This window comes from Vidua macroura, chromosome 5 (assembly GCF_024509145.1).
Source record: "Vidua macroura isolate BioBank_ID:100142 chromosome 5, ASM2450914v1, whole genome shotgun sequence".
NCBI lineage: Eukaryota > Metazoa > Chordata > Aves > Passeriformes > Viduidae > Vidua > Vidua macroura.
In genome coordinates this window covers 8,136,655-8,164,392 of record NC_071575.1, presented here as the reverse complement: position 1 = coordinate 8,164,392, position 27,738 = coordinate 8,136,655, and the positions used below count along the sequence as shown (strand labels likewise).

The 27,738-nt window shown below is 41.7% G+C and overlaps 2 protein-coding genes across 7 annotated transcripts in view; one reads left to right on the top strand and one right to left on the bottom strand.

The window, feature by feature from the left end:
* Positions 1 to 27,738, top strand: part of KIAA0930 (KIAA0930 ortholog) — a 147,968-nt gene that overhangs the window by 54,291 nt on the left and 65,939 nt on the right. For 2 of the 4 annotated variants that reach the window (XM_053977795.1, XM_053977794.1), the window contains exon 10: positions 127 to 5,005. In XM_053977795.1, the coding sequence (XP_053833770.1) occupies positions 127 to 167 (41 nt within the window). In that variant the 3' untranslated portion in view covers positions 168 to 5,005. Of the gene's footprint in view, positions 1 to 126; positions 5,006 to 27,738 lie in introns of those variants that run through there. The other 2 variants (XR_008437151.1, XR_008437150.1) reach the window with 2 other exon arrangements.
* Positions 10,314 to 26,206, bottom strand: NUP50 (nucleoporin 50). Of its 3 annotated transcripts, XM_053977792.1 has the most exons (9): positions 25,998 to 26,206; positions 24,303 to 24,395; positions 23,333 to 23,411; positions 22,188 to 22,271; positions 19,363 to 19,558; positions 17,258 to 17,917; positions 15,913 to 15,991; positions 14,772 to 14,890; positions 10,314 to 14,123 (listed from the first exon to the last, which is right to left on the bottom strand). In XM_053977792.1, the coding sequence occupies exons 3-9, from the start codon at positions 23,399 to 23,401 to the stop codon at positions 13,921 to 13,923; spliced, it is 1,410 nt and encodes a 469-aa protein (XP_053833767.1). In that variant the 5' UTR covers positions 23,402 to 23,411; positions 24,303 to 24,395; positions 25,998 to 26,206; the 3' UTR covers positions 10,314 to 13,920. The 3 variants fall into 3 exon arrangements, with proteins under 3 accessions (XP_053833767.1, XP_053833766.1, XP_053833768.1); XM_053977791.1 differs by lacking the exon at positions 24,303 to 24,395; XM_053977793.1 differs by lacking the exons at positions 24,303 to 24,395; positions 25,998 to 26,206 and adding an exon at positions 25,522 to 25,678.

Here is a 27,738-nt window from a genome sequence, read left to right as displayed (position 1 = left end):
AGATTCCTGGTGGGCTGTGCCACAGCCCATCCTTATGTCTCCAGTTCTTCATGCTTCCTGGTACTGTGGCTGCTTTCAGGAGCCTCTGAAGTTGTCTGTGTCTCTTTGTTTCTCTCCCATGCCCAGATATCCTGGAAGTGCGGCAGAAACCAATCCTGATGACATAGCAGAGGGCGGGCACTGCCTTGGAGCCTTGTTGCCAAGTGCCTATCCACAGCGGTTTTCCGTGCTAACACTACCATCTAGTGTCAGGAACATAGACCTCCGCAGGAAAAAGGGAAGTCCAGGAATACCAGCCGATCAAAAGTGCCTCTTTCTTCCTTCCTCTGCTGTCACACACCGAATGCCCACATGATTGGAGTGTTTCTGACTGGAAGAGGACTTTCAGCAAGATAAAATAAGAAGGGGCTGCGTTTAAACTGAGTCAACACTTTATGGACAGTTTGCTACTGTGTTTACTTTATAACTAAGAAGCCAACAATATGTACAGAATGTGCTAAACTTTATATTCTTTGGGAGAAACATTCTAAGAATTTCATAATGATGTGCTATCGGACATCCCTCCATAGACTCTGGCCATAGCCTCTCCTCGTCTGATCAGCCATTTGTGAGTGCGTGTGTGTGTGTGTGTGCGTGTGCGTGTGCGGAGCGGAGCAGGGAGAGAGCAGCTTCCTGCTAAGGGAAGAAAAGGAAAAAGATGCATTGCTGTTTTAGTACGTGCAGCAGGTCAGGTCAGAGCTTAAAAGAGGCTGAAAGTGTTCCCATTTTTCATGTGTCAGTGTTAGGACAGGTGAACTCTGCTGACAGATTTCCATATCTACCAAAGAACAGCAACATTTTCATCCTCAAGAGCTGGCTAAGAAAATGAGCCAGTGAAAAGAAGGTTAAAATGTGCTGCTATAGTAAAGCTGAGGTTCATCTCCAGTACTAATGCTGCTTATCTTCCTCTCAGTTGAGTCAATACCAGTTTGAGTCTAAAGTGAAAAAGCAGGAGACTATAATCGGTCTCCAAAGGCCTAAAACCTTACCAGTAACCCATCCTCCTGCATGCACTGGACTTGAGAGTTTGTAGTCGTCCTTGCGGTACCCTTTGTAGCCAAGGAGGGCATAGGAGCTGGTTTATGGTCAGGCAGCCTGCCCGGATTTTCCATCTCTGGTTGTTACATGCTGAAGCACAGAGAGCTTTCTTGAAATACAAAAGATGAAAACATAATTCTGTTCTGAAAAGTGACTAAAAATTGCATCGTGGGAGGTCTGAAAATGGTGTGTCAGGAGCTCTCAGGAAAACAGCCTTATGTTTACACATGAATTTCAGCTCTCTCTAAACAGCAAAACTGCTGGCCTTGACATTTGAAAACAAAATTATTGAATGCTGAGGTTACTGTGCTCTGGCTGACTATTTTGATGAGAGCCAGTACATACTTGGTCTATTTAGGACCACACAGCAGTGGGAGGGGAGCCTGTGTCCCTTGGGGCACGTGAGACTCCAGTGCATGCACAAAGGGAGAGTGAAGATGCCATTTTTGTCACTTTTCAGACTCTGAGCACCTAAACCTGATGCTGTGGCATGTGCTCTGAGCCTGGACCTTTGTCTCCCTCATACCTGGTCTTTCCAAAGTGCTTTGTTGTTACTCTTACAGTAGCATCTAATGACTTAACCTCTCAAATAGGACTTACTGCTATTTTTTCTCAGGCTAGATTCCGTGGAAATAGCTCCACTTCTGCATAAAGGCAGACCAAATTTGTCCTTCAGCCCAACCTGATGACTCCAGCATGGTAAGGAGGTCTGTCTGTATTTGAGGCCAGGCCTGGAAGCTGTCACCTTAGCACAACATGGTGGCCTTCCTTACACTGGCAGCATGAGTGTATGACAGGGACAGCTGACCTGTTTTCAGTTGGCTTCAAATGTGTTGCAAGAAAATGCTAGAAAAATGTTCCCTTTGTCATTACCAGCACACCCACTTTTCATGCTGCAGCCTTGGAATGTTGCCTGTGGTCTGTGTGGATGTGAGGGTGTTTCCACCATCTAATGTGGTTGCCCCAGGCTTTCTCCCTGAGCCTGGGGAGAGGTGGAGTCCTCACACAGCAGCTGAAGTGCCCTCTCAAGGAACTTGCCAGGCAGCCTGGGTGGGTACCTGAGATCCCTACAGGTAGTGTGCCTGGCATCAGTCAGTACAAATACTCTCTCTTTGCCCATACTGAGAATTAAACCACTTCTCAGCTAGAAAACAAGCTTTTCAATGTGCTCCTTACTCTGCACTTTCATACTGCTGGGCTGGGCAAATCAGTACTTGGTTTTCCTTCGAATGTTCGTTGCAGAGGGAAGGGAGAGAGGGTTCACATTTGTACTAATCGTGACAATTGATACCTTTCAGTCGGGCAGCCAGAGGAACAATGTAAAAAAGAAGTATCCAGATAGGACCCTCAGTCGTAGGGGCCTGAACACTTCTCTGTGGACAAGAATTTGTAATGCTCCCTTGGTGTTGTGTATTATGTTTAGGTGGCTTAACTTTGTGTGATTTGAAAGACTGAGAAAATCTTGCCGTGTAAGATTTCAAAGCAAAATGAGGAATGATTCTGAGCTAGTGCATTAGTTTAAAAGCAGTGCTATGGAAGGTACAGTTTAGATCCTACATCTGTGTTTCAGGAGGTGTCATCTGCTTTGTTACATGTATGTGCTTGGATTTTGATGTCTAGTGTTTGAAGGGCTGTAATGTCCTAAAAAAAGTGAATTTATTTCTTGTATCTTGCTAGTGGGATATGCTGTAGGTACATTGATGACTCACCTTTTCTAGTAGAAAAGGACTACAAGTATGCCCTCATGGACATCCGTGGAAAATAGAGGTCAAAAAGTCTACTGAATGTCAATAGTGCTTTTTGGAAGCAAAGATGTTCCAGATTCTCAGTTATTCCTTCTTTAAACAACTGTCTTGGACTTCTTATGTATAGCCAGTGGTTCCCACTTTTTGTTACCAAATTCCACATTTTGTTCTGCTTTTAAACAAACCCTGAAAATTGTCCTTGTGTGGACATATTGGCAGAGAATTTGATCAAAATTCTGTTAGGGTCAGGATGGCACAGCTGGACCCTTAGCATGGTATTGCACTACATCAAAAAAAAAAGAAAAGTGAATGTTAGTAAGAACCTCTCACCCTGTTAATTTGGAGGGGGTTTAATTCTGTAGCTCCTAAGCAGTAAACTGGATTCCGCTCCTGTTGGCCATTGAAGTGATTGCTGCCAATGGAGCTGGCGTGTCCTGCAGTGCCATGAAGCCTGCTTGGCTGTCATTGTCTTAATGCTTGGAGCACAGTGTGTTTCATTAGTTATGCTGATGTTTGAAGATGCAGCTCAGTTAACAAATTTGGGAAACTTTGCAGAACAGCTATCTTTCCTTTTGGAATTCCACCATACCTCATTGCTCAGTTAACTCCTTCCATCCTTCTGCCCATTCACTCCCTCTGGAGATCAAGGCTTACCACTTGAGCTCTCCACAGATGTCAAATACAAGGATGTGAATCTTTTCACCCATAACAAGTTTTTCACTGCTATTGATTTAACCAGTATAAAAAGCTTGGGATTTTTTGTTTTGTTTTGGTTCGGTGGGGGGATTTTTTGGGTTGTTGTTTGTTTTTTGTTTTTTGGGGTTTTTTTTAAGAAAGCTCTTAAATCAATTATTCCGTACTAGCCGATTATTGTGCTGCCTTAGAGACCACCATGTATGTGAAATTATGTTCTCTTGCTGCCAGCCAGGACAAGGTGGATTCCAAATCTCCTTTTAAAAGAAGATGCTTTTAGAAACTCTGTGAGTCTTTCAGCTGTCTCGGCTAATCCAGTTTGTGTTGGTTCCTGTTCCTTCTCTTTTTCTTCTCCTGGTCTTCATTGTTTACAAGGCTTGGGCATGTTGGGCTCTGGATTGCTGTTACTATTTTTATAGTTTTCTATTTCTGGGCATGGTGTGCTTTCCAGAAAAGAGAATTGTTTGCACAGGTGGCTTTTCGCAGTAATATGTTTTTCCCAAAGTATGTTCATTATTTAGACAGTGAAGTCCTTGGCTCTGCAGACAGATTTCTTCCAGCAGACCCTCATGTACAGAATCCCATCTGATCACTGAAATTCTGTATGGATGTGGAATCCAGGGAAATAGACTACACTGTTAGACTATTGACCTGTTTCTTGCCAGTCATTAATTGTTCTTTTAGAGATGATTTCTTGTCCTGTATTTTGTAGTCTGAAGCTTCCATATTAAAGACAGATGTAAGATAAAATCTTCAGAAGTGCCTAAGCCCTGTTGTTACTCAGTGGGGTTTAAGAACAAATTTTTATTTAAGAAAATAATTTATTAATCTTAAATTCTATGTGTGTTGTATGTAGCAGTGTCAAGAAATTACAAGTTTATAGTTCTTGAATGAACAGTGTCTCTCATATGAATTCACTCTTTGTATTTGAAAGACTCTCATGGTTTCCAAAGGTCATGGCTGAAAGCTCTGGAAAGTGGATTTCCTGTGGTCACAGCAATCAGATGTCTGCAAATGCCTTACCCATTCTGCAAGGTATGACTGCAAGTGTGTGGTGCTGGTGTGTAGAAATTCTGTGTCAAAAATAGGTACGGTTATCCAGTTAAAGGCATTGTGAAGTAAGTAGCTTTTACACAAAACCTTAAACAAAAGAGTATTTTACACCAGAATGTAGCTGTTTGGATACTTGGTCAAGATAATACAAGTCTGCAAGCAGGTTCCAATGTTGAATGTTCTCTATGTAAATATATAAATATTCTCAGCCTAATTTTATCAGCCTAACACGTTGCATGGTTTGGGTTTTATTTGCCTCATCAATCATTGGTGTTGCTTAAAAGGTGATGGGTTGAAAATTGTGATGGCACTGTACTGAGCCATTTGAACAAAGAGCAAGGAGAACGTTGTGCACCAAAAATCAAGTTGACTGTGCTTATGGCAGCAGTGAAGAAAGTGTTGGACCCTGCAGCAAATAAACAGACCTCTTAAATGACCATGAACTCTGTTAGTGGCGTTTTCTCTCTACTGTGCCTGGTGGTGTTGGAGTTTGGATGTATTCCTTCCTGGTGGCAGGCACCAGTGATGGAATAGTGTTCTGTGGCACTTGTGTAGGCATTGCCAGATGGATATTCATGTGGCAGAATGGCTTCATTGATCTTCCTTCTGATTGCACTTGGAGCAAATCCCAACTTCTTCTGCTATGGAACCTCTGAGTGATCAGTTCCTGACTACTTGACACTGGATAAATGGGAAGAAGGTAAAAGTCAGTGTAGTCCTTTTGTTTACAAAAGGTTTTCATTCTTGCCTTTAGAACAGCCCTTCTAAAATGATCAGTGGTTTGTTCTAAACTTGATTATGTAGTCATGAATATTTATGTTTGTGCAGTGTATAATTGTATAATAGCGAGGACTGATGGCTGTTATGGTTTCTTCCTGATTAATTCAGGAAGAACTTCAATATGGATTTGTGCACTGTTACCAAATGTTACCAACTATGTCCATGAGTTGATGTGCTGATGATTTCATTTCAAAGAATCCAGACCAGGATGTTTCATTTCAAAACATCCAGACCAGGATGTTTTATGAATCCATGTGGTAGGTAAAAACTTTTATCCTAAGCCATGTGTGATAGCTCGGAGACATGTGGGATATTAGGGAGAAATAAAACACAGAGCTTAAGAAGAACAGGATGTCTCAGTTCTTTACATGGATATTTGAGCAGATTGTTGGCAGTGTTGATTTGTGACTGCTCATGCAACTGGGCAGGAATATTAGCTGGCTGAGAAATACTAAAATATTGCTTTGAAACAAACTGTGATTTTTTTTTTTCCTTGAATGGTTCAAGTTGAAAGGTTTCAGAAAAGCAGTTGGAGAAGCATTATTTAAATAATTACAAAAGGTAAAGGGCATTAGAACCTCACAAGTGGTGGTAATAAACCTCCCCTGCTTGTAGTCATTCAAGAGGTTTGGACAGGAAAAGGTTTGCTGGTTTTGGGTTTAGTTTTTAATCCAAATGCTGAGGGAAAACAAGACTGCCATGTACATGTTTGAAAAGCTTTCCCATCTTTATGGAATTAATTTCTTGAATATACTAAAAGACAAATACGGAATTAACAGTGTGGCAGTACATCTTTCTCTGTGGTGTCTCTGCTTTGAGCAGCTAAGTTAGCTCATGTTCTTTTGCCCTGCAGTGTTGTGTCCTGCCTGGCCAAACCTGGAGAGATCCTCCCAAGAAATACCCTAATATTGCTTGGCACACAAGTTTATCATCAAGGTCAGATTATACATAGTAAAATCACACTTTGGAGATTAAAGGAAAACTAAGCATCTATGTTAGCAAACAGTTACTTGTGTAGTCTTCTCAGAAGTGTGTTGTTCCTGAAACTTGTAATGAAACTTTGCAGAAAGCAAAGGAGTAAAATAAAGGAATAATATGGGTCTGATTTTCAGTTAACAGTGTAGATGAGAATCTGGGGGGAGCTGATACTCCTCAGTTTAAAAAACATTAAAATACATCAAGGAAAATACGAGTTAATTCAAACTCTATCCCCAGCTTGGTTCCTCACAGATGTAAGTATGAGATCTAGTGATTTCATTGTTGGAAATAAGTAACTTATGCTTGGTTATGCCAGGAAACTCTTCCACAAGACAAGCTAGTTGGCTTTTCCTAGTAGGGTTAATGTTGATTGAGGTGCTGGCATGAAAACCAATTTAGACGATCCACTCTTTTGTTCAGAAGGGTTTGTGTACAGGATTTACAAACAGGATTTACTTATGTGAGGCACGTGCCCTTCCACTGCAGAAGATAAAGTTGACCTGCCACACAGCTGTCCTTGGACCTTCACACAATGTGTACTTCATGCACAGAAAGAAAGATCTTTAGGCAAAACCTCCTGGTCAGAACATACGAGTGTGAGGGGTGGGAGAGGGCGAGCATGTGCATGTTCAGCAAAGAAGATGGGGCTGCTGCTGTTACATGGATGAACTTGAGGTAATGACATAAATTTGTGAATAAGAGGTGTGCAGATAGTTAAACTGCATGCTCCTGAATTCACTTCAAATAAACTGTTCAAAGGAAAATAGGATTAAACAGTTTTAAACCCTTGTTGAAATGAATGGAGCTGGCTGATAATTTTCCGAAATACCAAGTCTTCCTGAACAGCTCAGTGCAGAGCACCTACACGGGAAAAGAGCTTTGTCTCAAAATGTTAGTTACAGCTGCACTAATGTTTTCCACGTTACCTGTTGATGCCAACATTCGGGTGATTCTGGTGATTTATGAATGAGTATTTCACAATGTGTGCTGACTCACCCCATGCTGTTCTATCTCCCATCTCCCCCAGACGTTAAAGTGTGGTTATGATTGCAGTTCTGCGTTTCCTGCTGGAGCAGTATTGCTATGGAGATTCAGCAAAAGCAGTTTACAAGTCTAGAGACTTTTTTAAGTCCCTCAGCCTTTAATTCTGATGCAATCATTGTGTTCATCCTAAACCCTACTGGATATAGTGAATGCTTTAAGCCTGCACTGAGTCTAGATGCTCTCCTTTGCTCCTGAAGGACAAGAGAGTTGTCAGAACCTACTCTTTCATCACTGCAAGTGTCAGACTTAAGTTCTCCTTTGAAAAATAGATCATCAGGGAGCAAGAAGAGTTCTTATTCAAGCTTGCTTCTCAGCAACAGGTGGGAATGCCATGCTTCCTGCTGTAGGTGCCTGTGGTTACCCTGCCCAGCACAGGAGATCAGCACAGGTGTCATTTCTGACTTCACTGTAAAGGTAAGGAAACACAGATTTCATAAACTGCCAAAGTAAGTTTGGTATGTAAACCACTATTTTCTTTTCTGTGTTAGAAATTTCTTTTTACAATGAACCATCTGGAAGCTTTCCCTGGAATTGCCATCAATAGAATTGCTATCTGCAGGTGAGAAGAATGCCCCTAAGTGCCCACGAGTCCAGGAAGGGCTCCAGATACAGCATCAACCATAGTTCAGACAAAAAAAACATAGTTCAGTGTATTATGTCATCCATGCTAAACCTCTGCAGACTTCCAGAGATTATTAATTTCTTTGTTACCTCTCAGTAAAGGTTATGATGTCCCTAACAGTAATACCCACTAAACTGATTATTATGGGTATTTATTCTGATTATAATCCATTTTAATTGTAATCAAAATAAATATCCATATGCAGCATGCTTATATACAAATAAGAATTTCTAAACAAGTGTGATGCCTGAAAAAATGAGCAATACACGAACCTAACAGAAACTGGGATAAGTATACTGACTACTTGAAACAGTGTAAATTCTGCTGCTGCTTCTTTATTCATCTTGTACAGCCTTTGGTTCCTTGGTGCAACTGCTGTATTTCATGCAACTCACTCAGCTTCAAGTGCTCACAGTAATACACTGTAGCTTGTGCAGAGGTTTGCCTTCCAGCCATCTTCCCCTGGAATATTCAGAGCAAGTTGTTGCTTTTCTCCAATTCAACTTTAGTTGTCTTGTCTTTTTTACAAACTTCCTATGAAGCAAGTATTTTACCAAAGCTGTTGCCCAAACTTTGAACTTGTTCACACCTTCCCATGTCCTGCCTTGTGCAAAGATGGTACCCATAGTTACTCGGCTGGCTCTTGCTCTGCATTTGCCTTTCAGTTTTGTCTTTGGCATGAGGTTTATTGTGGCAGGTAGCTTATCTGTTGAGGCATTGTTTGGATCATGATTAAAGTGTACGTTCTTACCGTCAGTATTTACTAGTCAGTGACACACACACAGCCTTCTCGTGGTTTAGCCCCAGGCAGCAGCTCAGCCCTTCACTCCTCCCCCTGGTGAGATGGGGACAGGGTTAGAAGGATGAGAGTGGGCAAATTGGTAGGTTGAGATCAAGGCAGTTTGACAGAAAAGCAAAAGCCATGCACACAAGCAAAACAGAATTCATTCCCCACTTCCCATGGGCAGGCAGGCGTTCAGCCATCCCAGGAAAGTCTGGCTCCGTGACGCACCACAGCAACTTAAGACAAATGCAATCACTCCAAATGTCCCGCCTTCCTCCATCTCCCCCCAGCTCTGTATGCTGACCGTGACACCATGTGGTCTGAGATGTCCCTGTGGCCAGCTGGGAAAAGCTAAGTTGGGGACATGTCCCAGCCATGTCCCCTCCCAACTCCTTGTGTCCCCCCAGGCCCTCACTGGTGGGCTGGGAGAGGAGCAGAAAAGTTCCTGGCTCTGTGCATGTCCTGTTCAGCAGTAACTAAAACATCCCTGTGTTATCAGCACTGTTCCAGCACAAATCCAAAACACAGCCACTACCAGCTACTGGGAAAATTAAGAGTTATCCCAGCCCAAACCAGCACACCTTAAGCTCTTGCTGTGCTCTGCACATGAATGGTTCCAGCTGCTGCAGGCTGTGGTTGGAAATGTGGTTGTGACCTGCAAGAGCACTTGCCTGCTGGCTCAGGAAAGAGACTGATTTTGATTAACACACTCCATTCTTGGAGTGTTGCACTTTCTTAGTCTTAGACTTGATGTCTTCTGCACAGCTGCTTTTGCCCCTTCCTCTTATGCAAGAGATAAAATCTTTGGTGATTAGCAAAGCATTAGGCATCAGATGTTCTAGGTTACCCCAGCCCAAAAAGAAAAATAATTCTGCCATTCAGAGCTGTTACTTTGCTTTTTCTTTATGACTGCCAAAAGCTTGGAAGACTCTAAACAGTGATGCCAGTCTTTTTAAATGGAAAGAAGAAAGAAGTGTCCAAAATGTGGAATAATGCCAACACGCATCCAAAGTGCATGAAGTTGAACTATACTTGGCATGACAAGTCTCTGGCAATTTCATTCAGTGGGGGTTTGGGGTTTTTTTTCTTGTGTTTGCAAACTGTCACGAACCAATGAAGAAAATAATCACTTTGGCCTGACTTTAGGTTACTGCCTCTAGACAAGACCTAAAGTAAATTCAGTAAGGGTCATCAGGTAGACCTAGTTTATGTGGTTTCTAAATCCTTTAATATTCATGTGGAGGGTTTAGAGGTCAGTCTCCCTACCAGTCACTCTACTGCTGTGTGAGCACAGGTGTTCCCTCTGTCCTCCAAGGCAGCCCCAGCTCCTTGCTCCAAGCTGGCTCAGCTCACAAGGAGGAAGCATTTTGCTGAACTGGCTCCAGGTTTCCAAGTCAGGAATGGGCCGGGCAGGACATTCCTTCTTTTAGTAGTAGAATTTTCCAGGCAGGAGTTCACCTGCAAGCAACTGGTTGTACAATTCATTTTATTACTCCATGTTATACACTCAAAATGAAAGTGATTCACACAAGACAAATGAATCTTCCATTCATTTATTCACATTTTCCATGGATTTTTGTACACGTCCTCAGTGTATCAGAACTAATGAAAACATTAACATACACATTATGTAAAACTTAAGTATCCACTGAAAAATTCAGAGCATTTTGAAATCTACTAACAACTAACAAATCATCACATTCAGCATCTTCATTGGATTTAGACTAGCTCATGCCACTTTAAATTGTTTAATGTCAGTTAATTTCTGCACACAGGCACCAGCTACAAAATTTTATCAAATGCAAATAAGTTAAGGCATCGGAAAGTCAATCTTTAATGACAGTTTAAATGTTACAGTGCTGCAAAGGGAGCTGAACTTCAGTTATGTTCTACAGTATGTTCATTTGAACTGTAAATTTAATATAAACTTTCACATCCATCAACCAAAAGGGCTTAGAGGAACACAGTGTTGCCCTCCCAAATTAAACCTTGCATACTGCAATTTAATATTTTAAAATAAAACTCAAGCCAACTGTAATAATCTCCCTTAGAAATTATTCTGATAATTAAAAGAAGCAGAGATGTTTCTTTTCCAGCTGAAACTTCAAAATTAGAGGAGGAGGAATGGATAAGACACTCCAACATCTACATACACCTGGAACAACGAAGGCATTAACGCAAATTGGGGCAGAAACTTGCATCTTTAACATCAGGTATCTGATATCCAGCTGTTAAATACATTACCAAGACACAGGAATGCCTCCTTGAGTTGGAATTCTGATCAAAATTCTTTCCTTGGATAGCATGTGCCAATTTGTTATGAAGGCAATAGTACACTGATGTCTGTGGTCTCCATGAAATTTGCTTTTTCATTTAAGGCCTTTATTTCTATTTAACAATCTCTGGCCTTTTACAGCATTTCTGTATCTTAGTATTCCTTACATAGAAACTGAAGCATCATCAGAAATTTCTAAAGTGCTGGAAAAGGCTGTGCTTTATACCTGAGCACCAAGTTTGTCAGTGTATGACTATCTTTTCCTGCTTCATAGTCCACATAATGGTAAGGTCACCATGAATTGATGTTGATTAAAATCTGCTTTGCAGGGAAATTCTTTCTTGTCCTTTCAGAGGCAATTTTCCCCATGTAAAATACTCAAAATTGTATGTTTATGCATATATTTTACATTCTAATGAAGGTGACATCCCAATTTTTTACCTTCCCCTGGCTTTACTGATTACTGACTGGCTTTACGTGCACAGAAGAATTCAAGTGTTACTTGCTATGATGGCCAGGGAAAGGTTTAACTCTTTCCAACACAATTTATTATTCTTCTACTTATTTTTCCATTCACTCGTGCCCTCTGCTTGGCCAGAGGTGTACTGTCAGAATTGGGCCACATCCATGTGTGCAAAACTTAACAACTGCCCCTCTTTAGAGGGAAGCGTAAGAAAAGAAGTGTTAAGTTCAGTTTGTTGGTCCACGTTCCTAAGGATGAAGGAACAGTTCCAAATCCATGAGCTTTCAGAAGTAAGCAAAGAAAAGGCCAAGCTTTTATAGACAAAGCTTTTCTTTATGGAATGTACAACCAGAGCTCTGTCTACAAACCCTTCTGTACAGAGACAGGGTTAAGACACTACAGTCAAAAGACAAATGCAAAATTAACTGAGCCCTTGGACCAGAGCCTGGACTAAACTATTAGGCAGCATTCTGTTTTTCATTCATACACATTTAGACACACCCTGTCAGCTTTGGGCCTCCAATTTAGGTAGCAGCAAGACTTTTTTTTAAAAAAAGTATCTTATTTTGAGGAAAGCAATGTCACTGACTTTCAATGGTTTAAGTACTTAGCCAGATGCAAAAAGAAACCCCCAAAGGCACCAGTTTATTCTTCAAATATCTCAAATGGCATCTAATTTCCCTTCACACTCCAGTGTTAAAAATGCAATTCTTGTACACTATGTGTGGCTGAAATGTGAGTGAAGGCCTTTCTTTTGGAACTTTGGTCAACAGGGTGATAGATAAAATAATGATTTTCCTCCTTTTAATGAAGAGGGGGGGAAAAGGCCATAACCTGAATTGTGCAGTGAATTAGGCCTAGAGGCAGCCATTTGCTCCCCCCAGAGCAGGGGTACAGGTGAGATGTGCTGCACCTCATCAAATGGTGTTATTCTTTGTTCCCTGCCCACAGGATGCCACTGTGCTGGATTACCAAGTCCCCTGTATGAATTGTGTCACACTGACTTTTTTTAAGGAGAAAGTCCTTTTTTAAGGAAAGGGGTTTTCCTCTGTGTCACATTAGCCAGAGGCAAAAAGCATGTTTGTTCCATCTTGCCAGAGCTGGTCAGTGCAACACATCTGAGAGCAGTTCAAGTTTCATATTATCATCAAGCTCTTGGAGAAGTCCCAGAGTTGGAAGCAAAGTAGAAAAAGTTACTAGGGAAGGAGTTTCCAGCAAACATTCGAAAAAAAGAAAAGGATTAAACCACCAAACAAAGTTGAGAGCAAAACCAAGACCAGAATGAATGTTCTGATCTCCAAATTATTGCCATCTGGTTACTTTTATCACAGCTGAAAACTAAGTTTACAAATTACCCCATGCTCCCCACATGCAACAGAAAGCTGCTGGCAAAGCTGCACTCTGCTGCTTAATGCAGTGCAGCATAGCATTTTTATCACATGGAAAAATACATACTGACACACACCCTTGTGCATGTGTCTCCTGGCAAGGGCAACAGGCAACAGAAAGGTCTTTAGAAGTCCTGAAGTTTGTTGGTGGGAAGAGCTCTCTTCAGCAAAGTACCAGCAGCAGGACCAATGCAGCACATCCAGCTCTGCCTCAGCTGGGTTTCGGGACTAAGGACAAACACCTCGGAAGGACCACGTGGAAGTGCAACCCTTTGCCTCTGACCTGTCAGAAGCCAGGGGATGCCAGTGGGTCCAAGATAAAACTGTCTTCCAGTTGTCTGCTTGTACTATATTGCACATCATTCGCTTGTTGCTACAGTAAGAACAGAACTGACAGTTCCTCTGGAGGAACCACTACTGTCAACAAGACTACACAAGCAAATTCTCTTTTAAATATCTGCAGTCTTTGAGTCCTGAAAGCACATAGGTCTGTCTGCAAGGGTACAGACCCAGCACAATGGAGATCATCACTGGTGGGGTGCAGTACTGTTACTGAGTCTAAAAAGTCAGTTTCACCAGAATACAACAGACCAATTAAAAATCTGCAGTCTAGAAACAGTTACAATAGGTAAGCTTGAACATCCTCCCTTCTCAAAACAGGAGGTGGTTGCATTGTATTACAGTCTGTAAGGAAGCTCTGGTACCATGTTTTTGTACTCATATTTCTGTCCATTTGGTCGACTGGTGCTAAAAACATATGCTTGGATTTACATCCATGTGCTTTATCCAGAAGAGGTCCTGCATTTAGATACTGAAAATGAGGGAGCACAGTCCAACACTTGTGTTCTATTAAAGCTTTTATTAGCTAGTTTAGCTTTTCCTCACATCATTTTTCCAGAATTCCTATAACAGTTCTTAATATCAGAGTAAAGAATTAAATGTTCAAGTGAAGTTACGGAAATAAAAAAGAGCAGCAGCAGTTTGGCAATAATTCCTCAAATTATGGACTGCAACTTATTTAAGCCTCCTTTTTCTCCAGTAAGATTTTGTGCAACTCATCTGCATCCTCACTTGTTTTCACTCTTATTAGCATAGTGACGGGAACAGCTGGATTCTTCTCATCGATCGGTGGATTAGGAACACAAACTATAAGAACATTGTTTTTTCCGGTTCTTGTACATGGCATCTTAGGTGGAATTAGAACATTCAACAGTATATTTCCTGCATTTGAGGAGGGGAAAAAATTACCATTAGCCATTTCCTAGCTTTTACTGCAATACAGTGTTAGTATAGATACTAACTAGAGATTTAGGGTGGTGTTTGGAAGGAAGGCAATTCACAAACATCATCTGCTCTCAGATTTCTTTCCTCACTAGAAATGAAAAAATCTCTGCAAATACTGCATCCTCCTTTTTTAAATGGAGAAACCTGAATATCAAATGATAGTAGGGGGACACAGGAGAAATGGAAGGGGACAAGGAAGAAGCAGCAAATGAGGAATCCAGTCACAGTGCTTAGTTTATGCCAAGTTACTCTTCTGACCACCAGATGCAGTTCATAAGCAGAAGCAAAATGTTCTGATTCAGACAGACATGTTAATCTGGACAAACCAGGGTAAAACAGGTACTTTGTGTCCCCAAACATACACCATAGCCTTTTACTTCTTGCACTGCTTCGTGTGCTCTCTTTTGTAATGCTCACTAGAGACATCCAAGTGTTTGTCAGTATTGTAAATGATTTAGGAAAAAAAAGTAGAAAGGTTTTCATCAATTCTGTATCTGTTAATGCTATGTAAAAAAGACCAAAAAAACCCTAATGCTTAGCAAGAATTTTGACATCAAAACTTGTTACTGGGAAAAATGTACTTACCTAAATTGGTATCTGCTCGTACTAAGAGTTGAGTTTTTTCATTTCCTGCTGGTTTTAAATGTAATGTTCCTACACCTTTTTCTTTAAATTCATTATCTTTTTTGTAGAACAGTTTGCACCTGTGGAGAAAAAAAATAAAACCCAAATCCTTGTTTGTGCAGCCATGTAGAGATGAAATAAAAAGTTATCTCCCAGATACATGTATCCATCTGACCCACAGTAACAGTAATCAGGATTTAACATGCTGTGAGTAACCTAAATTTTTATTACTCTTGACCTGGTTTCACACTCTAACCGACAGCACTTGGAGATCAAAGAGAAAGTGAATTATTTCTTTCAGTATTGAAATGATAAATGTATTACTTTCAGGGAAAAGTAAAAGGCACAGCAACATGTACTCAGGGCCTGTGAGGAGCAATAAATGTAAGCTATTTAAAAAAAAAAACTAATTAGAAACTCATAAGAACTGGCTGTATCATTCTGAAGTTTTAATAGGACTTTAATGTACAATTTATAAACATTTTTTAAGTGAGGCTCTAATAAACCTGAAGCCATTTTAATAAAGTAGCACACACTTTTCAGATACATCTAATGACTTTTTGTAGCAGGACAAATTCTGTGCTGCGTGTCAAGCAGACGCACAATTACTTGGCCTACTGAACATACTTTGAAAAACTGCTTCTAGTGGAGCCAGTTTCATTTTGAGCTCAAAAGCACAAGTTGTTCACTCCTTTATATAATAATAATAATCAACATTTTCCAATTGAAGAGTCATCTTTTAGGCTATGCAAATCCACCTGGTGGATTTTCCAGCAGTACTGTATAAGGTTTCTGTGGTAAAGCCCAAGCTCCAGCAACTGTACAAAACTTGATGAAGGCAGAAACATCTTAACTTGTTAAAAAGCTGATCACATGTACAACACAAATTATTAGAGTTGTGTCCAAGACACAGAAGAATTTTAATAAGATCTTACAAGCTCCTGCCTGTAATTAAATTTTTTTACGAGTTCATATTCTATGTGGATTCCTAACAAGTTTTATTTATTAAGAAGTCAGGGACATGTCATTAATTATGCACTGCAGTGGTGAAGAACAGCAATACACAGGTATTAATTTTATTTTCCAAGTTAAAGTCACTTACTTCTTTGAGTAGAAAGCATCATCTTCTTTTATTTCATTAACAATGACTTTTGGTGGCTCTTCTTCCTCCTCTTCCCCTCCTTTAAACAGAAAGTTTTAATATGTTAATGTTGTGAGCACAGATTTTGGCACTGTATTGGAAGTCCATTATGCCCACCATGGTTGACATGGACACGTGCCTGGTCAGTGACAGCCAGAACACCTTTCAGTCCATGTGCACTCTGCAGCAGCTTCAGCTACAAAAAAAAGTGTTACTTGCTTTTCATTCAGCTCTTAAACCAACTTCATCCTCACTTTCAGTTTAAGTGGGATGGAAATACCCAACCCATACCAAACAATCAAAGCTTCTGTTTGAACAGAAACAGTTTTCACATTTCAAAGAGTATGCTCCACAAATGGGTTCAAGTAAAGCACAATAAATACTTCCAAGATCCAGGTTTAATTTGGGGGATGGGAATTAGTTGCAGAATGACAGATAAGAGAGAGTGGCAGATGATGCCTTTCCAGCCCCTCAGCTACTTGGATTTCTATCAGCCTATTGATAGACTGATAGACCAGAGTAAAGCTATCAGGTACTATGTAACTTTGTTGGCCTCCTTACAATCTATTAAGTAAAATGGACTAAACCGTTCTGTATCTGATGCTTTTTACTGCAGGGATCTCTTGATAAACCTACTAGGAAAAGTATTGGGATTGAGAAGTCCAGCAGGCTCAAAGGTGAACATACCAGCTGCTTTAAATTTCATCAATTCCTGTCCTCAGATATTATTCTATTCTATTCTATTCTATTCTATTCTATTCTATTCTATTCTATTCTATTCTATTCTATTCATATTTATATTATCATATACAAATCTGACAGAAGTATGTATGTCTTGATAAGCACATACTTTTGGTGTTGCTTACATAAGGCTGGATTCTCCCTATTAGGGGTATAATTCTGTACTTTCAAGTTTAAGAATAACGATGACCACAGAATATAGAATTTCCTGAGTTGGAAAGGACCCAACAGGATCATCGAGTCCACTCCTGGCCCTACCCAGAACACCCCAACCATCCCACTCTGTGCATCCCTGCGAGCGTTGTCCAAACGCTCCCGGAGCTCTGGCAGCCTTGGGACCAGGACCATTCTCTGGAGAGCCTGTTCAGTGCCCGACACCCTCTGGATATCAGGAACCTTTTCCTTTTCAGGAACCTTTTCCTGATATCCAGCCTAAACCTCCTCAGACACTACACCATGCCATCATCTCAGTGAACTTAGTATTGCATTTTTTTAGTATTCTTAAGTCACATACGCTCACAGCTGACCATTAAAATAACTATAAATAGAAATACATAGAATTTACCTTTGTCATCACTATTGCCACTGTCTGTCTGAGCTTCCAATAAACTGGTGGATGGTGCAGTGACAGACTTGGCCTGGTTTGCATCTTTTCCAAACAAACCTGAATTCCCAGGAGAAAATGAGAAACTACTAGATGTTCCTGAACCAAGGGAACACAAAACAGAACTGTCAACACTCTTGCCAAAATTAAATGAGACAGTTGATGTAGCTCCTAACAACGGGTCTCTTTTTTCTGATGAAGCTTCAGGCTTTTTGTCTGAGGTATCCTCAGTTTTGTTGTTAAACAAAAATGTGGAGCCTTGCTGGAGCTTTGAACTCCCAAACACAGGAACAGCCTGCGGGCCAGGGGTCTTGCTGCTTTCGTTCTCGGAGCTGCTGTCACTGCTGCCTCCATGCTGCTGCTCAATGCTGGCCAAGTAGCGCTCATAGTCCCTGAAGATGGGGGTCAGGTCGCACAGGGGGTTGGTGTTAACGTGCTTCACTATCCAGTCACGCACGGAGCAGTTGAGAGCAGCCAGCTGTTTGTGGTAGGCACCAGAGCCGTGCGCCGCGCTCAAGGCGCCGCCAGACGAGCAGGGCTGGCTGCCGCCGTTGGCTGTCGGGCTGACAGCCTTCTTCTCAGCAAACACGGCAGCACTGGGACCATTTGACACTGGGGATCCTGTTACAAGAAAAATCACAGAATTATACAATATCCTGAGCTGGGAAGGACCCACCAGGATCACTGAGTCCAGCTCTTGGCCCTGCCCAGGACACCCCAACAATCCCACCCTGTGCATCCCCAAGACCATTGTTCAAATGCTCCCGGAGCTCCGGCAGCCTTGGGACTGTGACCATTCCCTGGGGAGCCTGGGCAGTGCCCCAGCACCCTCTGGGGGAAGAACCTTTTCCCAACTTAACTCATTTGCTTAATAAGCACTGGTTTAAAAACATAACACAACAAAACAACACAGATGCTCTGCTGACCTAGTGAGAAATGTAGCTTAGAACCCTTTTTTTAACCCAGAAAGCACAGCTCTCTTAAAAGCCAAACATGCACAATATTTCTTAATCAAATCACTCATCCTTACTCAGCTGAGCTCCTTCTTTTGGGTCACCACACTGTGCCCCAGGTACTCCCATGCCAGTGAGCAGACCCAAATTTTCATTTAGACCAGTAAGTTAGGGATAGGCAAAGTAGATGGAGCACACTGGTGTATAAAAAAAAAAAAATCAAAGACATCTTGTACAGAACATCAAAAAAAACCCCATGTTTTATATATTGCCAGAACCTTCAAAATCTTACAAAAATCTAACAACTTCAGTAAGCTGTAACACTTATTAAATCAAAAAACTCAACTTATCTCTTGCCATTTGTGCTTTAAACCACCCTGAGTGCACTAGCCCATAATTTTACAAGCTTTTGAGCATTTCTGTATAAAAAACCCTTAGAAGCAAACTAGAAAAATTCTCATTGAATATTTCAGTTTCCCTTAATTTATTCAAGCTCACTTAGTTACTCTAAGGTTCAAACTCCACCATTTCTATTCTATGGCATGGTGACTCCAAAATTCTGTGGTGGCAGGGTTAACATTTCTGCATGGCCAGCACAAAGGGACAGAACTAATATTCCTCAGGGAATTCCAAAGCATGACAGCTCAACATGCCGAAGTACTTAAAATGTCTTAAAATGTAGGTATAACTGTAACAGATAAAATTCTAGTAAGACTGCCTGCAACATCAGATGTACAAGAAAAATAGATGAAGACCGTAGCTATGCAGCATGTATTTTTTATTTAAATTCAAAGAATTGGGACATGTTACCAGATGCTTTATACCTTTTACAGACTGCCTTATGCCAGTGCCTTCCATTTCCATCTGTGCCTAGAAGACTTTTACCTCCAGCATTAGAAATATGAATTTAGTTGCCACCTTTTTAAATTGCATGTGAAAACTTGTCCCTCCAGCACTCTAAAATAACAAGAAATCTTACAAAGAGGTATAAAGTCTCAAAACCTTAGAACACTACTATAAGATGGTCTAAATTTGTTTTTTCACTACTAAAATAACCCTACAAATTTTATGACTGAAGGTGTTGATAAATACGTATGCTTATTTAAAACTTACCAAATGCTGATTGTGTTTCAGAGGTGCTCTTCAAACTGCTGAAAGGAGGAGTACTAGAGACACTACTGCTTCCATTAGACAGCCCTTCCAAAGGCTTTATTCCTGCACCATTCCCGAATCCACTGAAGCCACCTCCTCCTTTCCCAGAAGGCAATACAAAGCCTTTAAACCCTTTAAAAGCTCCTCCACTTTCAGACTGGGAAGGAAAAAAAAAAAGAGAGGCAACCAGTTACATACATCTTCTCCACACAAATCCTATCCCCACTTAATATTCCTGGTATCTTTAGTTTATTTTTCCCTAGTTCATCATGTCATTCCATGCATTACTGTGTCAGCTACACAAACAAAATTAACAGCTTCCTTATGACACACACTGCTACTGTTTTTAATAGACTCAGATGTTTGGTATGAAAATAAACTGGGTCTAGGATGTGGATACATGGAAGTTGCTCAGAGCTGTGGATGTGTCTGACTACCTCTTAGACCTTCACAGTATCTTGTTTTCTTTAAATAACTACAGAGGATTATGTAATTTCACGTTTATTTTCAACAACTTTTAGCATTTACAATGGCAGTTAAGAGCCCAATACTTTAATCCACTCATCATTCTGGAGTCACCTATAAAACCTCTTGTGATTTACCCAAAATATTCCAATGTGACTGATGGAAGATGCAAAGACAGACTGTACTTGACCACAAAATATCTATCTCTGAAACCTTTTCATTACCCAGTTCTGATCACTGTCTTTGCAACTGTATTATTTTATGGTATAGTTTCTTACATGTTTCTAAGACAAAGTACAATTAACATGCAAATAAAGCACTGCAATTTTTAGGCCTTTGGAGATAATGAACTTTTACTACTCAAAGTGAACTTTCAGTGTCTCTGGAAAACCAGAAGAGACTGCTTCTGAGTTTCATCTGCTTTTGAAGAAATGGCAAAGCTTGTCAATTTCAGGCTGTATTCAGTATCTGACCTTGTGGTTGTGGGTCTCTTTGCTTCCTTTTGTGCTAGCTTTTCCAGTGCAGTCCTCTGCTTCTCATTCCTAGGTAGGCATTTTTATTGTGCTTCTCTTTGATCAATTCCCCCTTTCTGAAAATTCCAGGTAAACTGCTGTCTTTTTCACTGCAGCATTCTGCTTGCTCCATGTAAGAACATCAGTAAGTTTCAAGTTTACCTTTTTGTAAATATTTCACAGGTTTCTTACACAACTTCAGCTGTCCTGTCATTTCTTCTGCGTTATAGACTTTGTCCACACTGTTGTCCTGGTTTTGGCTGGGATAGAGCTAATTTTCTCCCTAGCAGCTGGTACAGTAGTGTGGTTTGAATTCACGGTGAGAAGAATGTTGATAACACAAGGATGTTTTAGTTGGTGCTGAGCAGTGGTCACTGCAATCAAGGACCTCTCAGTGTCTCATGCTCTGCCAGCGAGCAGGACACAAGGGGCTGAGAGGGATCACGGCCAGGACAGTGACCTGAACACAGAATGTCATGGCCAGCATAGAAACTGGGGTGGCTGGGAGCAGCTAATTGCTGCTTGGGGATGGGATGAGGTCAGTGGGTAGTGAGCAACTGTCCTGTGCATCTCTGCTTTTTCTTGGGGTTTATTTCTTTCCCTTTTTCGGGTTCCCTTATCATCATGATTAAATTTCAATCATTAAACTGTTCTTATCTCAACCCAGGCTTTTATCCTTTTTTCTGATTCTCCTCCTCATTCCACTAGGAGGAAGAGTGAGGGGCTGCATGGTCCTTAGCTGTCAGCTGGGGTTAAAGTACACCAGCCCTTCTATCAGCTCTAACAGTCTGCTGCCAGTCTCCTGACTACTTCTACAACCCATCTGGTGCCCTTTCTCATTCTGTTCTATTTTTCCTATTCCATTTGACCCTGAATCTCTCCTGCTCAAGTTGCAGTTTATGTATTGCATCACCTCCTTCCAATACAATCCTTTATTTAACTGTATCCTCTACCACATTTGTGGCTAAAACTACTCAAGGCATTAGTGAGCTAAGACAGCTTCCTCATTTACAGTGCTTGGACTGAAGAAGGAAAATCAAAAGCATAGGAGAAGGCATAGGAGAACTGTGCCTAGTCCCATCCAGTCCTAAAGCAATCTGTGTAACACATAAAGCTCCAGGCCTATTTCTAACATGATGCATGCCCTGTTCAAAGGATGTCTGGGAAAAATATATACAACAAAGCATTTCTCAAGGATTTCTGCAAGGACAACAATTTGGCTGGGATAATGCTTTCACAGGGACTAAACCTGTAACAAAGACTAACTTCCTTTCAATTTTCAATTTGTTAGTGCAAAGAGTAGATGGCACTACAGCTCTTGACAGGGAGGGAGGAAAAAAAAGTAGCAGCACTCTTAACTAAATACATTTTTCTCATTCTCAGAGCAGCTTAGTATTTGGGTGCTTACTAATATAGCTTCTGAGACATCCCCCAGCCCTCCAGTACCGATTACTAATAACTTTGCATTTCCATACGTCCATCTCTACAAAAAATGGAAGTAAAGCAGTAAAAATGCTTTTTTACCCATTTGCAAACAACATTGTGTCTGAAACACTCTTTATTTTTATTTCAAAAATATGCAAGAACACCCTGCTCACCCAGTCAAACTAGCATTACCCTTTTTTTGCCTTAGCCCAATTCTTAGCATGGAACAGTAAAGCCAAAGTTCATGTGCACATATGACCTGGTGAGTTGAAATGATAACTTTATTCAGCATCACTACAAACCCAAGGAAGTAAAAACCTGAGTGTGATGATGTGTTTTGTAACTGAGTAAAACTCCAGCACTCATGTTCAGTGACTACATTACCTCTGACCCAACATTTCGGCGCTTTGCTTTTTTAATAGCTCTGTTTTTCAGGACCTCTTCACTTGCCACAGAGAATGTTCCCACCTTGAAGAGGAAGTTATGGAATCATTAGTGGAATATGCAAAACGCACAACATGAAAGGATGGCCAAGATCAGGTTTTGAACACAACTCTAACACTGCTACCAAACAAAAAAGGGAAGAAGTTAAAGTACAGCACTACCATTAGCTTACCAGCTACCTGAAGGTGAGTTGATAATTGGAAAACTTTTTCTGATTCTGCACCACATTTCTCTTTGTGCTATCTCCATTTTATTACAACAAATAATGTAAGTTTTGCTTTGCATTTTTAAAACACAGCTCTAAGATGTCTCTGCTGAAGGGAATCTGTCAGTAATCCAGAGTTTGGAGCAGTTATATGGAGATGTGGGCTCTAAGTTAACCTCCAGCAGCCTGCTGTAGTTCAAACACTAGCAAAGACAGCTAATGGCTCAGTATCACCCTGCAACAAATGAGGAAATTAAGTTTTCTTATATTCAAATTCCTGGAAGAGTAATTTTCTTTTTTATATTTACAGGCCTAAGCATTTAATACTTTTAGTTGGACAAAAGCTAAACCAGTTTGTTTAAACATGAGCCATAAGGAAGTATGAGACATTAAAGGTGAAAATCTCTTTTTACAATCAGGTGAAATATACCACTTAACTATTTGCCTAATTCCTCTGGCTGTGTGGGGAAATTCAGCTAAAATTAACATAGCTCTAAAATTAGCTATTACTGACCCTCAAAAAAATACACTGGAGGCATACAGAACATTTATCTCCAGAAATCAAATCTGCTTTTCCTGTCAGTTCAATAAATACCTATCACACATTTGAAGAGTCCAAAAGCATTTTAACAAGCCTGGGGTTCCCTCTAGAAACATGAAGTTTCTTTCTCCAGAACCACTGATGAAATTTTAACTCTTAAAAGCTGCTTTGCTATACGGCCTGCATAATTGGAAGCTTTATAGAAATAATTTTTTAAAATCCACTTCTATAAAATTATCTTTAATTGCTAAACTTTTAACCATTTCTACTGTAGGTTTTATGCACAAGCTACACAGCAAATGTAAACAGCTACTAGCAGGGAACTGATTTGTATTTTACCTCTTCAGCTTCATCCTCCTGGTCCCAGTTTCGGTCAGTCAGTTCCTTTTCTGCAATTCTCTTTGCCATTTTTCCACACCTGTGTAGAAGAAACAAAAAAAATCCTAGAAAGAATTGCACAGAAATTAAATTCTAAGTGGCAGTGATCTTCAATTTGTATTCTTAGAACAAAAAAACGGGAACTGCAGTTCATATAGAACGAAGTCAAGATTGGAATGACAATTGAAAACCAAGTGTTGTGGCAAAAACAATCAGCAGCACTTGAGATTAAAGTTGGGGTGATCAGCCATATTCAATCTTAAATTAAAGAAACAACAGAAATGTACAGTTATGGGATAAATTTTCTTTAGCAGCTGGAAAAATTCCTTTCAGAACTGTAACTCATATACTCTCATTCTGAAGGGCTACAAAAACCCCAAAGCTGTGGTTAAAACATTCCATATTCCACTCCACACTGCCACCTCAGGATACCTATGTAAGCAGCAAGAAAAAAGTGAGTTGCTTTAGAACATCTGAAATAAATACTAATGAGGACCCACTGAATCAACTGAGCAGGGAGCTTGGTTAAGACTGAAGACAATGCTCTCCTTTAAAAAATTGGATTGGTTGGCCATTATTAATCTGAAAAAAAATTACAAATAAATGATATTGGCTTTCCTACAAAGGACACATAAGTCATGCCATGGGTTTTAGTGCAATTATTGTAAGCAAAGAAATCATCCTTTTTCTGGTTACCACTATGATGTAAAGCAAAATCATCTTTGCAGAAGGAATGTCTGTAACTGTTTTGAGTCCCATTTTACTAAAGTACAACTTATGAGCTGTGTACAAAACCAAAGAAAGAAAACATGGTTGCTGGATTCAATCTAAAAAACCTGGCAAGCAATCACTGAACTGGAATTTTATGTGAAAAAAAGAGGTATTTCACTAACTATGGTTATATCTTCTGACACTAAATATATAAACTTACCAAAGGAAATATATAGTTTTGTTGCAATTTAAATCTCAAACAAGCACAAAATTTAAAACTCTTCCAAAACCCCCTTGGGTTTGTGATTAAGACCTGCCCAGAAAAAAAAAAAAAAAAGACAAAAAAAAGTTCCACAAATAGTTGAATTTCAGAGCTGGAAATTGTAACATTGTTACAAGACATCTTGTTTATATATTAAAACATTTTAGAACAGTAAATCCAGCAGCACAGCAGTCTTGGAGATGACACAGCCAAGTCCTGAATTTTGTCTGACACACATCACAAATAAGGTCAAGTTACTAGAGCTTCTGGAAGCACAGGGACAAAGATTGGCCTGTGTATACATATTTAAATGCCCTATTCCACTCTGTCCTGAAAGAAGACATCCTTGCTTGATAACCCCTGAGAGATCATTTCAATCTAACCCATTGAAAAGCTAAAAAAATGTTATTTTAAAGTCACCTTTATTTATATTATTGCTTTATTATATCGTTTTTATATAGAATGTATTAAATTATGTGCTACATTTTAATTTTTAATTTATAATAAATAAAAGTATTCTCTCTATATATATTCTGCATATATTCACCTTATGTATGTAATATAATATTATTTAAATATGTTCGTTTCATTATTACATTAAATATTTGAGTTATTGAAAGAGCACATAAACTACAGAGCCTGTCCCCCACCAAAAGAGGGAAAACCTTGTCGACCTAAGCTCTAGGTTGTTTGCACGCACTTGTGTTTACACAGTTTCTCTTTAAAAGCATTGTAGAGGATCCAACATGAATCTAACAGAGAACCTGAAGTGTATTCTATGCCGTGAAACACGAACCAACACAAACCTACATCTGGTTGGTGTTCACAAACTTCATGGAGTTTTCGGAGCACATGTTCTGAACAGGCTGAGATAGAAGTATTTTGAGAAACATATCAAAGAATCACAGAATATCCTCAGAAGGCACCCACAAGGATCATCAAATCCAGCTCCTGGCCCTGCTCAGACACCCCAACAATCCCACCCTGTGCCTGAGAGCGTTGTCCAAACGCTCCCAGAGCTCTGGCAGCCTTGGGGCCGTGACCATTCCCTGGGGAGCCTGGGCAGTGCCCGACACCCTCTGGGGGAAGAACCTTCTCCTGATACGCAGCCTAACTCGTGTTCGATTAACAAGCTCTTCTTGTTTAAAAAACAACACAACACAGATGCTTTGCTGACCTACAGAGATACGCCCAGGAGCTTCACTGCCCTATTTAACGCAGCCGTTCGCAAGCGAGCCTTAGCCGGAGGTTTGCAGGGGGCAGCATCGCCCGAACAGCGAGGGCCGGATCCGCCGCGGTGCCGGAGGGAGCGGAGCCGGGCCCCGGCGGTGTCGCTGCGGTGTCGCTGCGGGTCGCGGCGGGAGGAAGCGGAAGCCGGATGCCGCCGGGGCCGCTCCGCGCCCCCGTCCCCGCGGAGCTCCCGTTCCGCTTGGACTCCCGGCTCCGCTCGCTCCGTCGCGGGGACACCGCGCGTTGCCTGCGCACCCCACAGACCGATCCGCGCCCTCCGAACCCTATGAGCCTGCACCGGCGCGACTCCCCCCCCGAAACCCCGCCGCCGCCCCGCTCCCTCCATCCCCGCCCCGCACTGCCCTGCACGGGTCCCGCTCGTGCCCGGTCACCCCTCGCACGCGTGGGACCCGCGGCACTCACTCGCTCGGGCGGGCGGTCCTCTCCTGCCGCGCTACGCTGCGGGGCCGACGCCGCGGCGGGCGGGAGGCAGGGTCTCCTCAGGGGCTGCGCGGCGCCGGGGCGCGCTCAGCATGCCCCGCCGTGCCCGCACAACGCCCCGATGCCGCCCCCTCGGTGTCCGCCGGCAGACGGGGCTCGGTGCGGCCCAAAGCGGGAACGCCGCGCCCGCCGCCGGCCCGCTCCCGCCCGCACCGCGCGTGCGCCCGGCGGGGGCAGCGGGGCGGGGCCGGAGGCGCAGCGCCGGCAGGTGCAGTACCACCGGCGGCCGCGGGCGGCGCCCCAAAGGCCGCTGCGAGGGAAGGGGGCCCTGTGCCAGCCGCGGGTCACGTGACTTCCGCCGCCAGCCGCGGCCTTACGGAATTCCCCCGAAAGCGTCGGGAAAATTGAGCCCCAAACGCCGTGTGCTAGTGTCGGCGAGCCGGGCACTGCTTCGTCCTTGGCCAGGAGCCTTTTGTGGGTGCCCGGCAACAAATTCGGCCTCCACGCAGAAGCTGATAAAAAACTTTCTCACCTATTTATACATTTTTATCAAATTGATGTTCACTGGTTCTGAATTACATAATTCATCGTTTTCAACACGTGAGGGAGGCGCCTCAGGGCGGCTGAGGGGGCGGCCGTGCCCTGGATTGTCACGGGCTCTCCTGCTGCTCAGCCCTGCTTCCTCTTCCCTGCTTCTCGTTCATTTTTAAATAACTGTTTTAATTAATCATAACCAGGATGCTAATTATAAGCAGCGTGCTAGTGTGTGCCCTAGACCTGTAGGAAAGCATAGTCCAGAAACCTGCTAAATGGCGGCTTGTTCCGATGAGCAAAGGAAAAACCTCCGCGACCGGGTGACAGTCACTCGGGGACAGGGGGCTCCGTCCGACTCTCTTCGGCCTGAGTGCTGAAAATAAAGATGCTGATCCTGTCCCAGTGGGGGACAGAGAACAGCAAAGAGCAGCTGAAGGAAGAATCCAGCGTTGTCCTGCCAAGACACACTCGATTTGAGCTGAAAAGGTCACTGCCCACCATTGCATCACCTGAAGGTATGGGGCTGTGATGGGTTGTCTGCTGTTACCAAGGGTGAGGCGCTTTAAGTGTAGTTTGCTGAAAAGAGCCAAATAAGTCAAATACAGCTATCGTGCTGGAATGTAAGAAGCAGGAAAATAAAAAGGTCTTCTTTTTCAAAATACATTTTTTATTTAACTAAACATTTTCTCCGTTGTTTGCACATGTTGTTATTCCAGAAGTGCAGCTTTTTAAATTGCTTTATCTGTCAACTCTTATTTATTTTAAGTAGGGCACTCACAGTGCTGAAGGGAAAGGCTATTTGTAAAATGTTCGTTCAATAAGGAGTTTTCCAGGGTCACTTAATAGTGATATATAGTCACTTAATAGTGATATATAATAATAAAACTTAATTCCAGGCATTTCCCCATTGATATTTTTTTATGTTTGTGCAGTTGCTTGGAAGGTTTCTTAGGAATTCCTACCAAGTATTTTAACTGGAAACGTGGCTGTTCTGTTCTGTAAGGACTCCTGATCCACACTAAGCAAAAGAACTGGATGATTTGAAATATTCATCTCTGCACGGTAATATGGGGTCGGCACCTATTTCTGTTGGCAGGCACCAGGGGACAAACTCAAGGTTGATCCAGGGTTAGAGTTTTGTTAGAAGTCCAACAGTCCTCACTGCATGACTCATAAAATTACATCATCC

What these genes read in the sequence shown, in the direction of transcription:
- NUP50 (XM_053977792.1), bottom strand. Translation starts at nt 23,401, where the DNA reads ATGGCAAAGAGAATTGCAGAAAAGGAACTGACTGACCGAAACTGGGAC. An exon ending in AGGAGGATGAAGCTGAAGAG is followed by an intron (nt 22,272 to 23,332) that starts GTAAAATACAAA and finishes TTCCTCTTCAAG; the next exon opens with GTGGGAACATTCTCTGTGGC. An exon ending in TGGCAATAGTGATGACAAAG is followed by an intron (nt 15,992 to 17,257) that starts GTAAATTCTATG and finishes TTCTGTTTAAAG; the next exon opens with GAGGGGAAGAGGAGGAAGAA.